The sequence below is a fragment of the Triticum urartu genome, chromosome 3, assembly GCF_003073215.2.
Source record: "Triticum urartu cultivar G1812 chromosome 3, Tu2.1, whole genome shotgun sequence".
Lineage (NCBI taxonomy): Eukaryota > Viridiplantae > Streptophyta > Magnoliopsida > Poales > Poaceae > Triticum > Triticum urartu.
In genome coordinates this window covers 514,103,973-514,118,122 of record NC_053024.1, presented here as the reverse complement: position 1 = coordinate 514,118,122, position 14,150 = coordinate 514,103,973, and the positions used below count along the sequence as shown (strand labels likewise).

The 14,150-nt window shown below is 47.7% G+C and overlaps 1 protein-coding gene across 1 annotated transcript; it reads right to left on the bottom strand.

The window, feature by feature from the left end:
* Nucleotides 1-7,574: 7,574 nt before the first annotated feature.
* LOC125548596 (oil body-associated protein 2B-like) lies at nucleotides 7,575-8,653 on the bottom strand. The gene is made up of 2 exons (XM_048712162.1): nucleotides 8,258-8,653; nucleotides 7,575-8,177 (listed from the first exon to the last, which is right to left on the bottom strand). The coding sequence occupies exons 1-2, from the start codon at nucleotides 8,547-8,549 to the stop codon at nucleotides 7,717-7,719; spliced, it is 753 nt and encodes a 250-aa protein (XP_048568119.1). The 5' UTR covers nucleotides 8,550-8,653; the 3' UTR covers nucleotides 7,575-7,716.
* Between the last annotated feature and the right edge of the window lie 5,497 nt (nucleotides 8,654-14,150).

The following is a 14,150-nucleotide window of genomic DNA, read 5'->3' as shown; positions in this document are numbered from 1 at the left end:
CAATAAAACGACAACCATAAGGCTCCTGCCAGTTGCCGATAACTCGGTTACAAAACATGATCATCTCATACAATAAAATTCAGCATCATGTCTTGACCATATCACATCACAACATGCCCTGCAAAAACAAGTTAGACGTCCTCTACTTTGTTGTTGCAAGTTTTACGTGGCTGCTACGGGCTTAAGCAAGAACCAATCTCACCTACGCATCAAAACCACAATGATAGTTTGTCAAATAGACTCCGTTTTAACCTTCGCAAGGACCGGGCGTAGCCATACTTGGTTCAACTAAAGTTGGAGAGACAGTCGCCCGCAAGCCACCTATGTGCAAAGCACGTCGGGGGAACCGGTCTCGCGTAAGCGTACGCGTAATGTTGGTCCGGGTCGTCTCGTCCAACAATGCCGCCAAACCAAAGTATGCCATGCTGGTAGGCAGTATGACTTATATCGCCCACAACTCACTTGTGTTCTACTCGTGCATATAACATCAACATAAATAACCTAGGCTCGGATTCCACTGATGGGTTTCGTAGTAATTTCAAAAAATTTCCTACGCACACGCAAGATCATGTGATGCATAGCAACGAGAGGGGAGAGTGCTGTCTACGTACCCACGCAGACCGACTGTGGAAGCGTTGACACAACGTAGAGGAAGTAGTCGTACGTCTTCACGATCCAACCAATCAAGCACCGAAACTACGGCACCTCCGAGTTCGAGCACACGTTCAGCTCGATGACGATCCCCGGACTCCGATCCAGCAAAGTGTCGGGGTAGAGTTCCGTCAGCACGACGGCGTGGTGACGATCTTGATGTACTACAGCAGCAGGGCTTCGCCTAAACTCCGCTATAGTATTATCGAGGACTATGGTGGCTGGGGGCACCGCACACGGCTAAGGAATAGATCACGTGGATCAACTTGTGTGTTCTAGGGTGCCTCTACCTCAGTATATAAAGGACCAAAGGGGGGAGGCTGGCCGGCCACAAGGGGCGCGCCAGCAGAGTCCTACTCCCTCCGGGAGTAGGATTCCCCCCCCAATCCTAGTTGGAATAGGATTCCTCGGGGGGAAGAGAGAGGGGGGGCGGCCACCTCTCCTAGTCCTAATAGGACTAGGGGAGGGGGGAGGCGCGCAGCTCACCTTGGGCTGCCCCTTTCTCCTTTCCACTAAAGCCCACTAAGGCCCATATGGTTCCCGGGGGGTTCCGGTAACCTCCCGGTACTCCGGTAAAATCCCGATTTCACCCGGAACACTTCCGATATCCAAACATAGGCTTCCAATATATCAATCTTTATGTCTCGATCATTTCGAGACTCCTCGTCATGTCCATGATCACATCCGGGACTACGAACTAACTTCGGTACATCAAAATGCATAAACTCATAATATAACTGTCATCGTAACCTTAAGCGTGCGGACCCTACGGGTTCGAGAACAATGTAGACATGACCGAGACACGTCTCCGGTCAATAACCAATAGCGGGACCTGGATGCCCATATTGGCTCCTACATATTCTACGAAGATCTTTATCGGTCAGACCGCATAACAACATACGTTGTTCCCTTTGTCATCGGTATGTTACTCGCCCGAGATTCGATCGTCGGTATCCAATACCTAGTTCAATCTCGTTACCGGCAAGTCTCTTTACTCGTTCTGTAATACATCATCCCGCAACTAACTCATTAGTTGCAATGCTTGCAAGGCTTATGTGATGTGCATTACCGAGAGGGCCCAGAGATACCTCTCCGACAATCGGAGTGACAAAACCTAATCTCGAAATACGCCAACCCAACATGTACCTTTGGAGACACCTGTAGTACTCCTTTATAATCACCCAGTTACGTTGTGACGTTTGGCAGTACCCAAAGTGTTCCTCCGGTAAACGGGAGTTGCATAATCTCATAGTTATAGGAACATGTATAGGTCATGAAGAAAGCAATAGCAACATACTAAACGATCGGGTGCTAAGCTAATGGAATGGGTCATGTCAATCAGATCATTCAACTAATGATGTGACCTCGTTAATCAAATAACAACTCATTGTTCATGGTTAGGAAACATAACCATCTTTGATTAACGAGCTAGTCAAGTAGAGGCATACTAGTGACACTTTGTTTGTCTATGTATTCACACATGTATTATGTTTCCAGTTAATACAATTCTAGCATGAATAATAAACATTTATCATGATTATAAGGAAATAAATAATAACTTTATTATTGCCTCTAGGGCATATTTCCTTCATTAGCAGCTGAGTTGCCAATTCAACCACACCTGGAAACTTAGTATCTGCAGCAAAGTGTTTAGTAGCAAAGTAATATGATAGTGATGGTAACGGTAACAAAAGAGTAACGAAAGCAAAGTAATGTTTTTGGTATTTTGTAATGATTGTAACAATAGCAACGGGAAAGTAAATAAGCGTAAACCAGTATATGGAAAGCTCGTAGGCATCGGATCAATGATGGATAATTATGCCGGATGCGGTTCATCATGTAACAGTCATAACATAGGGTGACACAGAACTAGCTCCAATTCGTCAATGTAATGTAGGCATGTATTCCGAATATAGTCATACATGCTTATGGAAAAGAACTTGCATGACATCTTTTGTCCTACCCTCCCGTGGCAGAGGGGTCCTAATGGAAACTAAGGGATATTAAGGCCTCCTTTTAATAGAGAACCGGAACAAAGCATTAGCACATAGTGAATACATGAACTCCTCAAACTACGATCATCACCGGTAAGTATCCCGATTATTGTCACTTCGGGGTTAACGGATCATAACACATAATAGGTGACTATATACTTGCAAGATAGGATCAAGAACTCTCATATATTGATGAAAACATAATAGGTTCAGATCCGAAATCATGGCACTCGGGCCCTAGTGACAAGCATTAAGCATAGCAAAGTCATAGCAACATCAATCTCAGAACATAGTGGATACTAGGGATCAAACCCTAACAAAACTAACTCGATTACATGATAAATCTCATCCAACCCATCACCGTCCAGCAAGCCTACGATGGAATCACTCACGCACGGTGGTGAGCATCATGAAATTGGTGATGGAGGATGGTTGATGATGACAACGACGACGAATCCCCCTCTCCGGAGCCCCGAACGAACTCCAGATCAGCCCTCCCGAGAGGTTTTAGGGCTTGGCGGCGGCTCCGTATCGTAAAACGTGATGATTTCTTCTCTCCTATTTTTTCTCCCCGAAAGCAATTATATAGAGTTGGAGTTGGAGTCAGAAGGTCTCCAGGGGGCCCACGAGGTAGGGGGGCGTGCCCCCCACCCTCGTGGCAAGGGTGTGGGCCTCCTGGTCTTCATCTTTGGCGAGGATTTTTTATTATTTATTGTAAGATATTCCGTGGAGTTTCAGGTCATTCCGAGAACTTTTGTTTTCTGCACATAAAACAACATCATGGCAATTATGCTGAAAACAGCGTCGGTCCGGGTTAGTTCCATTCAAATCATACAAGTTAAAGTCCAAAACAAGGGCAAAAGTGTTTGGAAAAGTAGATACGACGGAGACGTATCACAGCCCACATAATTATTGATTTACAAATCTAAGAGTGAAAAAGTTGCTATGTGTTGGAAAAACAGATTTCACAGATTGATGCTATGATTTTGGATCTACAACACTTCAAATAATGGAAAAATATCCAAACCTAAGTGGCAGTAGTTGAGTAGTTCATGTCTCCAGATTGGGTTTCTCACGCAGAGGAGATGTTTTAATATCAAAAATTAGTACTACCACTACCACCATGTAGGAGGAGTATAAAGTTTGGATCGAAATCTCAAAATACAGTGAAGAACAAAGAAAGGCGGAGATGACCTGCGATGAACTTGTGGAAACCCTAATGGGATCTACGGTGAAAGGAAAAGGGAAACTCACCGGAGCTGCTGAACGGCGGAGATGCGCGGATGGACTCTGGTCAGTTCAGGTTGATGCAACGGCCGTATACGAGGTAGTGGTGAAGGTCGACGGGGGCGTCGGAACTCGGGTGAAGAGGCATTGTGAGGTAGAGGATGGAGACTAGAAGGCGAAGGGGGAATGTGAGAAGGGACCCCTGGCCCTATTTATAAGGCTGGAAAGATAAAGTATCATGCGCAGGAATTGAGGAGGTTAAAAAAATGGATATGTGACATCACAGACGCCTCGATTTTTGGAGGCTCATTAAAAGAGAGGGTATATTAAGATTTGGGCCTTGCATAATATTAATGACAGGTGACGTCACACCGGGTTACCACAATCCTATGAGATGACGTCACGGCGGGTTACAAGATCTCGTAAGAGCAAATGAGGAAGGATGTTTTATAAGTATTGAAGATTGATATGAACAAGTTCACATCAACCTGGGGCCTAATGTTGGGGATATAACTACTGGGTATGAACCGCCCAGGAGGGGCCGGGTTATACCACTCGCGGTTTACCAATGAAGATGGCGGATCATACGAGCCTGGTGATGGCCCAAGACCCAGAGGTGACTTACAGCCCAGGTGGATGAACCACCATGTATGTGTGATTTGTATTGTAAGGCAGGCGTAGTTAGTTACCGATCCGGACATGTTGTATAAGTTGGCCGGGACTCCGTAAGGCGTCGGGCGTCAACCTGTGTATATAAAAGGACAACGCAGCGGCAGTTTAGGACAAGAAACAAGAGATCGAGAACTAGGTCAAGCATATTCACTCCCTGGTAATCGAAACCCTAGCAATACAATCCCAAACCGGAGTAGGCCTTTACCTTCATCGTAAGGGGCCTAACCAGTATAAACTCTTCGTGTCGTTTGTCCCGTTTAACCCCTTTAAGCTAACCTAGTTGTGATGGCCCTGCGACTAATTTCTTCTACTAGGACATCTGCCGTGACAATTCCACGACACCCAGCCCTCGTGCTAAACACATGGCATAAATTCCACCATAGAACCAGCCACTATTAGCATTATGTTGAAGTCTGCGTGCAACAATGACTGCAAGGTTATAATTCCTTTCACCGGTGAGAGCAGTACGTATGAGGCTCAAGTCTGGAGCACAAAGCATGCTGCAGTCTTACTTGCCTACTATGCATTTTCCGTTAAATAACACAAAGTACTAAATTACGGGGAAATGAATGCTCTTTATTCTACCTTGAGTCACTCCCCTCCTTTCATTGTAACAAAGGCTCGTCAAGAATGTTTCGAACTCAGCTTTTGGTGGTTCGTCAAGCGAACCCTAAAATGGAAGCTTGCGGTGATAAGCAAAATTCTCTAGTGAGATAAAAAATGGACTATCATAAAGTATAAACGACACCCTAGACTCACGTGGAAAATATTTAAATTCTTTGACAAATGATTCAGTGAGAAGTTGGTCTTGTTCACACTTATCTGAAAGGTAGGAATCGAGACCAACATTGTGAACATATTGCTCAAATTCCTCCTTAATGCCCACATACACCATATACTCATCGCAAGGCCATAAGCATGTTTTGGTGGTGGCATCTCGCGTGGAACTTTCACTTGGTTCAACATAAAACCGGCGAGCAGAACTGTCACTAGAAGATGCTCCCGAGGATCATCTCCTCGAAGAACTCCTTATAAATAGGTTCATCATGTCCGCGTACAATTTTCTGAAAATAAAACTTTTGAGGTGACAAAAATTTGTCAACAAAACTTTATAAGGTTGATAGCAACTACTCATTGGGATGCATAGAAGCCATAACAAGCATTCAAACTACTTAAAAAGCTAAGAATTTAACATGCAAGCGCATCTACAATAGCACCAAGAGTAGCTAATTATTCAAAATATAAACCACTAAAGCAAAAATTAATTGGACAAACGGTGGAGACACATACCAAGCAACAATCCCCCAAAACAGTTTTGGAAACGGAGCTTCGAGCGAAGAGATCAAAATTCGCGGGTTTGAGCTCAAGAACACCATCTCATCTCAAACCCTAGTTCATCTCTTGTGTTTAATCTTGTTACCGGAACTATAGATTGGTGTTTGTGGATAATTAGTAGTGTTGATTACATCTTGTAGTTGATTACTGTATGGTTTGTTTGATAAAAGTTTATATATTCAGATCTAATATGCTATTTAATCCTCCTCTTATCTTGAGCATGGTTATCATTTATGAGTAATTATTTTTGTTCTTGAGGTCACAGAAGAAATTATATTGCAAGTAATCATGTGAAATTGATATGTGTTTGATATTTTGATAGTATATATGTTCTGATTCCCTTAATGGTGTCATGTGAACGTCGACACTTCATCATATTTGGGCTTAAGGGAATGCATTGTGAAGTAGCAATTAGATGATGAGTTGCGAGAATGACAGAATCTTAAACCTCAGTTTATGCTCTATTCCGTAAGGGGCCGATCGAATCCAAAAGTTTAATATTATGGTTAGAATTTATTCTTAATATTTTTCTCATAGTTGTTGATACTTGTGGGAGTATTAATCATAAGTAGAAAGTTTGTTCAAGTAAGAACAACACCTAAGTATCAGTCCAGTCACATATCAAATTATTAAAATAACAAACACAAATTGAATCAACATGATGAAAGTAAGTAGATGAAATTCATGTATACCTTCAAAAACGCTTTATTTATTATAAAAGACCGTTTTGATCTGTCCTTTGCCTCAAAAGAATTGGGCTACTTTGCTGCACTTTTGTAATATTATCGTTACTTACTCGTTACAAATTATCTTGCTATCAAAATACTCTGCTATTTACAATTTCAGCACTTGCAGACATTACCTTGTTGACAATTACTTTTCATTCTTTCTGTTTCTCTCATTTCTTGTTAGGTTCGACACTTCTACTTATCAAAAAAAGCTACAATTGACCTCTTATATTTGTAAGTCATCAATGATGATGATGCACCGGCCATTTCCGCCGAAGGCTCAGCATTAGACAAAAGGGTGGTAAGGACCCATGGAGGCAACTAGTATCGCCGAGGCCGTCGGGCGATCGACGGGGAAGAGTCGAGAGAGGCTCAACTTTTTCTACCACTCTGAAATAAATTTACACACGGGATAGACATGAGAGGATAAAATATCCTCCCCTATTTAGATTTCGAAAGTAAAAATCAATAAGATGTGGTTAGATCTCAGTCGACTAAAATTTAACGAAGCAAAAAGAAAAAAGAAAAACTTAAAAAGGTGATTTAACGAAGCAAGATGGAAAAAGAAAAACTGAAAAAAAAACTTTGCACGAATATCTTAACGTAAGATCTCACGGATACAACATAGATCTCATGGATACAGTATAACTGAGACTTAACAAAGTCTTACTTGACTGGGACTTAGCAAGACTGAAAGGGATACAACGTAACTAAGACTTAACGAAGTCGAGTTACTCGTCTGAGACTTAGCAAGACTGAAAGCGAAATTATACTCCTCTGAGGTGAGATAGGGTATCACGGTTAGAGTTGGCCTTAGTTTCCTGCAATTAACTTGTCACAACAAAATCCACCATGTCGATCCTGTCCTGTTTTTCGAGCTGCAAGATGCGACAGCATGCACATATTGCAATTTACAAAGATGAAACCACGGCAGTAAAGAATGCAAATAATCAGGGGAAATGACGTTGGATCATATAGAATCAAACGTAACTTGCACCTTCACTGACATCTCCCGACTGTCCCGTACACCGACGACTCTACGGAAAAACAAGACCAACCAACAGAAGTTGAAAGAAGACGCGCATTTCACTGGGCAACCATTCGATCTCTCAAGGGAAGGGCGCGTGCTGCTTCATCTCCGTGGCCGTGACGTCTACGGCGAACCCCTTGCCGTGCAGTCGCCAGTAGTCGGCGTTCGGGTTGATCCACTCCGGCTCATCCATCTCCACCCTCTCAGCCTTGAGCCCACGAGCGGAGCTGTCCACCTTGCACCTCTCGTCGCGCGCGCGCACCAGCTCGGCGCGCACCCGGCCCGGCTCCACGGCCTGCGGCGACATCATGAGCGCCGGCGCGCCGAGGGGCAGCCGGTCGCTGCGGTCCACCTGCCACGTGCACCAGAACTTGCCGTACGTCTTGGCCATCCTGGCCATCTCCGAGGTCTGCAGCATCTCCGGCACGCCCACGTCGGTCCACAGCCCGGCCTTGACCTCGTAGGCGTGCGAGTGCCACAGCCTCTGCTCCTCCGGCGGCAGGGCCTCGAAGATGTTGTCCGACACGATGTACTCCACACCTGCAACATCCAGGCTCATGAGCGACCAAACGTGCAAACCGCAAACATAATGGTCGGCGAGGCTCCGGCGGCTGACATACCGATGAGGCGGGCCGACGGCTTGTCGGAGTCATAGACGGCGCACTGGAGGACGTCCTGGTTGAGGCGGGAGACGAAGTGGTGGACCTCGAGCTGCCGGTGCATGTCGTGTGCGTACAGCGCGAAGCTGCACGCGTGCTGCTTCATCTGGCGCACCGGCTTCAACGTCTGCAGCACCTGAGCGCCCATGTCGATCGCCTGCGAGGAGACCGTGGTCGGCCTGCCCGGCGGCGGCGCCGTCCCGCCGGCGCCCGAGGTGGGCGTGGGCGCTGGGTTCTGATCACTGGAGGACATCGCTTCTCGCGCGTTGGCAGATCGCAGCAGGTTGATTGGCGATCAGTCGAGGGCGCGGTCTTCTTATCGTCGTAACTTGGAGGAGTTCACGAAGCTGCCCTGACGCCGCGACGCGTGCTGCTTTAGGCGCAGGACGTGGCGTGCTTGCTGAAGGCGCGAGAACTATGAGTAGGAGCTTCCACCGCAGAACGTGGCGCCGAGGGCCGATACACGTCACAAACTTGGGAGCTCATCATCCTTGAGCCTTCTATGGTTTTAGTTCAAACTAGGGGTTTGTTTGGTTCTAGGACTAACATTGCCACACTTTATCACACATTTTTGCCAAACTTGCTTAAGGTTAATTCATCAAAATGAGAGTCACAAGTTGACAAGCCTAAGGAAATCTTGCCACACTTTTTGTGTGTATGCCATGTGGGGCACAAGTGTAGCTTGCCTAAGGTGTGACTTGAACCAAACACTCACCTAAGTTGATCAAACTTGCCTAATCTTAGGTGTGGCAATCTTTGGAAAAGTTAGTTACAAACAAAACAACCCCTAAAACCACGACGAGTAATTTGTACCTCCGTTTCAAATTACTCATACTAAAACCACAATCAAATTTGTCAACGCACCTAACACGCCTGACATGCGGGCCACAGATCACAGCAACTCGCCGGCGCGTACAAGGACGGCGCGGGCTCGCAAGGCCAACACCAAAGTAACTGGGCCAGAGTGGGTGAACTAGCCCAGCACACCTACTTATCTTACCGCGACCAAGGGGGTTCGCCATCCAGTGGATCAGAACGGCACGGCACCGGCTCTCTCTTCTCCCACCTACCCTGTTTCCCCAATTCATATGAACCCTAGTCCATGGCAATTGTAACTTAGCTGTAATCAGATCCTTGGCTATGCTGTATTAGATCGAGAGACATATCTACTCCCTTACATCTGGTATCAGAGACCCATCACCACCTCTTCCCCGCCCTCGCTCTGGCGCAGTTCATCGAAACACGCCGTCTTCGCCAAGCTCGGGTTCAAATCGAAGCCATGGATCCTACCATGAAGGAGTACATGGAGAAGATCACGTCGTCCATGGACGAATTCCACCTCGAGTTGCGCAACAACACCGCGGTGGTGCGCGCCAACACTGTCAAGCTCGACGATCTGCTCGCGTGGCGGCCAGACATGGAGCGTCGCGTGGCGGATTTGGGCGCAACAGTGGCCAATCTGCAACAGGGGCGCGCGTCTGCGGCGGTGGCGCCTCGTGCGGCAGCGATCGGGCACACGGCCCCCGATCCAATCCTCGCAGCGACCAGCGGCCTCCTCGGCACTAGCACCAGCGCGCGGGAGCTGCCCCACAGGTCTGAGGACCACGGCGACGCATTCCTTCACCGGGAGCAGGGGCCGGTTACGACACCGGTGCCTCTCCCGGGCATAGGTCCGTTACCCTCGTCCCCCTCGGCGATTCCCATTTCATCCCCGTTCTCACATGCCAGTCAACTGCTCGCGGGATTGGGTCAGACCCGTCCTTCCATTTCCTTCCCCAAATTCACGGCGGGAAATCCTAAACTCTAGAAAACGTTGTGTGAGCAATACTTTTCTATGTTTGGGATACATACGTCCTTTTGGGTGCCGATGGCTTCTCTGAACTTCTCCGGTTCAGCAGCTATTTGGCTACAGTCAATTCAGAAAAAACTCACTGGGTTTGATTGGGAGTCATTCTCTACTCTGTTGTGTACCCGGTTTGGTCAACATCGCCACCGGTTGCTAATTCGTCAGTTTTACACCATCAAATAAACTACATCGGTGGCTGATTACATAGAACAATTCCAGCTTATTATTAATCACTTGGCTTCTTATTCTGATGCAATTCATCCTTACTATTATCTCACTCGTTTTGTGGAGGGGACTTCGGGCCGACATCCGCGCCCTGGTGCTCGTTCAGAGGCCGCCTGACCTCGACACGGCCTGTTCGCTGGCGCTGTTACAAGAAGAAGTAGCGGGCTGTGCTGCTCCGCAATAGCACCAGCTACCATCGCCGCGTGCCAAGGATGTCGGGGGCCGCTCAGGAGGAGTGTTTCCACTGCCACCGCCTCCTCCGCGATCGGTGATTCCAGCGACACCATCAACAGCAGCAGACCGGCGTGGACTCGACGGTGCCCGCGCTGACAACTCCAAGGTCAAGGCTCTTCGTGAGTACCGCCGTGCCCGTGGACTCTTCTTCAAGTGTGGCGAACGGTGGGGTCATGACTACACGTGTCCCACCACGGTGCAACTCCACGTGGTCGAGGAACTACTGGAGCTCTTCGGCATCGATGCCATGTTTGACAACAACCAACCTCTACAAACAGAGACTGCGATGGCCATCTCCAAGCACGCTCTCACCGGCGATAAGTCTCCCAAGGCGTTTCAACTCCATGCGTGGCTCCAAGGTTTTGAGATCCTCATGCTGGTGGACTCTGGCAGCTCTACATCTTTCGTCGACGCACAGCTCGCTACCAAATTGGTGGGCGTTACCCCGTTAGGTCGTGCTGGACGTGTCAAGATCGCGGGTGGCGGGGAGTTACAGTGTTTGGCATCAATTCCCAAGTGCAAGTGGTCATCGCAAGGGCATGAATTCACAACAGACATGAAGGTTCTCTCCCTGGGAATGTATGACGCAATCCTCGGTATGGACTAGCTTGAGGAGCATAGTCCCATGACAGTGGATTGGAAAGGCAAGCTCATAACCATTCCAGATGAGCGAGGGACAATACACTTACACGGGCAGCCGTCGACAGCATCTTCTGAAGTAGTTAACAGTATGCAACTCAGCAGCTTGTGTCGTCAGGGTGCTGTTTCACACATGGTGCAATTGTACCAAGTCACCTTGGGTACATGAGAGGCGCAAGAGGTCACCCCTGAATGTGTGTGTGCTATTGTAGAGCAGTACCCGGAAGTTTTTGGGGTGCCTGAAGGATTGCCACCTCGGCGCAGCTGTGATCACCACATTCTGCTGATTCCTAGGGCTCAACCCGTCAATATTCGGTCGTACCGCCACAAGCCAGAGCATAAAACTGAAATTGAAGAACAAGTTGCTGAACTGCTCAAGCAAGGGGTCGTACGGAAAAGCAACAGTCCTTTTGCGTCGCCTGTTATCCTTGTAAAGAAAGAAGATGGAACATGGCGCCTTTGCATCGACTACCGCCATCTGAACGCTATGACGTCTGTAGCCAAATTTTCAATTCTAGTAATTGAGGAGCTCCTAGATGAACTCATGGAGCAGTTTGATTCTCTAAGCTCGATCTGCGGGCTGGTTATCATCAAATCAGGATCGCAGAAGGAGACGAGTACAAAACAGCGTTTCAGACGCATTCCGGGCACTTTGAGTTTTTGGTGCTGTCCTACGGTCTTGCAGGAGGGCCATCAACATTCAACGGGGCAGTAACTGAGACACTCCATCCTCTTCTGCGCAAATGTGTTCTCTTATTCTTTGATGACATATTGGTGTTCAGCCGTACATTGAAAGATCACATAGCTCACTTGGGCCAAGTATTTTAGTTGCTGCAAAGAGACCAATGGAAGATTAAGGCGTCAAAGTGCAGTTTTGGGCAGAAACAAATCTCATATTTGGGACATGTCGTGAGCGGAGAAGGGGTTGCTACAGAACCTAGCAAGATTCAGACCGTAGCCAAATGGCCAACGCCAATAGATGCAAAAGAGGTGCGCCGTTTCCTTGGGTTAGCCGGATATTATCATCGCTTTGTGCGTCATTTTGGAATCATAGCCAGACCCTTGTTTAACTTGTTGAAAAAGGGGGCCCCCTTTGTGTGGACTCAGTCAACAGATAATGCCTTTCAGTTACTGAAACAAGGGCTGGTTACAGCACCTGTGTTAGCATTGCCTGATTTCTCCAAGCCATTCGTGGTCGAAACCGATGCATGCGATGCGAGTGTGGGGGCTATTATGCAACAACAAGGGCACCCTATTGCATACATGAGCAAAGCTTTGTGTCCAAAGTTCAGAGGCTTGTCAGCTTATGAGAAAGAATACCTCGCAGTTGTGGTAGCAATTGATCAATGGCGGCCCTACCTTCAGCATAGTAAATTTGTGATTCAAACAGACCAACAAAGCCTCTTCCATCTAGAAAAACAGCGGCTTGCAACACCGTGGCAACAGAAAGCTTTTACCAAGTTGCTTGGGCTTCGGTACACCATCAAGTACAGAAAAGGGACTGAGAATGGCGATGCCGATGCCTTGTCGTGCGCCACACACTCGGATCAGCTTCAGACCATTTCTTCCTGCAAGCCAAGTTGGATGGAGGATGTTGTTGACAGCTATAACTCCAACCCTCACGCGCAGAAACTTCTTGAGCAACTAGCAATCCGTTCGAATCCTAAAGGCCGCTTCACCTTGGACCAAGGGATTATTCGATTCCGTGGGCGTATTTGGCTTGGCGGCACCACTACCATGCAACAACAGGTGATTGCCGCTTTCCATGACTCTCCTCTCGGCGGACATTCAGGTTTCCCAGTCACATGGCGACGAGTGCGCCGTCTCTTTGCTTGGCCAAAAATGAAGATTCATATTCACCATTATGTCAAGTGTTGCCCTGTTTGCCAGCAAGCCAAGCCCGATCGAGCTGCATATCCTGGATTGCTTGAACCTTTTCCAGTACCAAAAGAATCATGGGACATGGTTACGATGGACTTCATCGATGGGTTGCCTCAGTCAGGAGGGGTCAACTGCATCCTCGTCATTGTTGATAAGTTGACCAAGTTCGCTCACTTCCTGCCCCTGGCACACCCGTACACAGCCTCTAAAGTCGCTCTGTTGTACATGAATCAAGTGTATTGGCTCCATGGATTCCCAGGTTCGATTGTGTCTGACCGCGATCCAGTTTTCACCAGCCACTTTTGGCAGGAGCTATTCAAATATGTTGGTACCAGTCTGCGCATGAGTTCGGCCAACCACCCGCAGACGGACGGGCAGACGGAGCGGGTGAACCAATGCCTGGAGACTTTCCTTTGGTGCTTCACTCAAGCCTGTCCGCGGTGCTGGAGTTTTTGGATTCCTCTTGCACAATTTTGGTACAACTCTGCTTATCACTCGTCCATTGGTATGTCTCCTTTCAGAGCTATGTACGGGCATGAACCTCGCCAGTGGGGCATCACATCAACAAGTGCTTGCTCAGTTCCTGCTCGCCAGTGCAAGACCTATTGCAACAGCACCTCAACTGCGCTCGCGAGTGCATGAAGTTACAGGCCGACAAGAAGAGGTCTTTTCGTGAATTTGAGGTTGGTGATCTCGTCTACTTGAAGCTTCAGCCTTACATACAAACATCTGTAGCAACTCGTGCCTGTCACAAGCTGGCATTCCGCTTCTATGGGCCTTACAAGATCATCAGCCGTGTCAATGCGGTGGCTTACAAGCTTCAGTTGCCAGAACAATCGCAAGTGCACCCAGTCTTCCATGTCTCGCAATTGCGACGCGCTCTCCTCCCAGGTACACCTGTGAATAGTGATCTTCCTGTTCACTCTGACATACCTGCAGTGCCGGCGGAAGTGCTCGATCAACGCTGGAGCAAACGACGTGGTGCCATGGTGGAACAAGTGTTGGTTCGCTGGTCCAATTCGGCAGCCA

Excerpts from the sequence above, each read along its gene's own strand:
- LOC125548596 (XM_048712162.1), bottom strand. The coding sequence starts at position 8,549 with ATGTCCTCCAGTGATCAGAACCCAGCGCCCACGCCCACCTCGGGCGCC. Across the intron at positions 8,178-8,257 it reads GCCGTCGGCCCGCCTCATCG|GTGTGGAGTACATCGTGTCG; the intron begins GTATGTCAGCCG and ends TGGATGTTGCAG.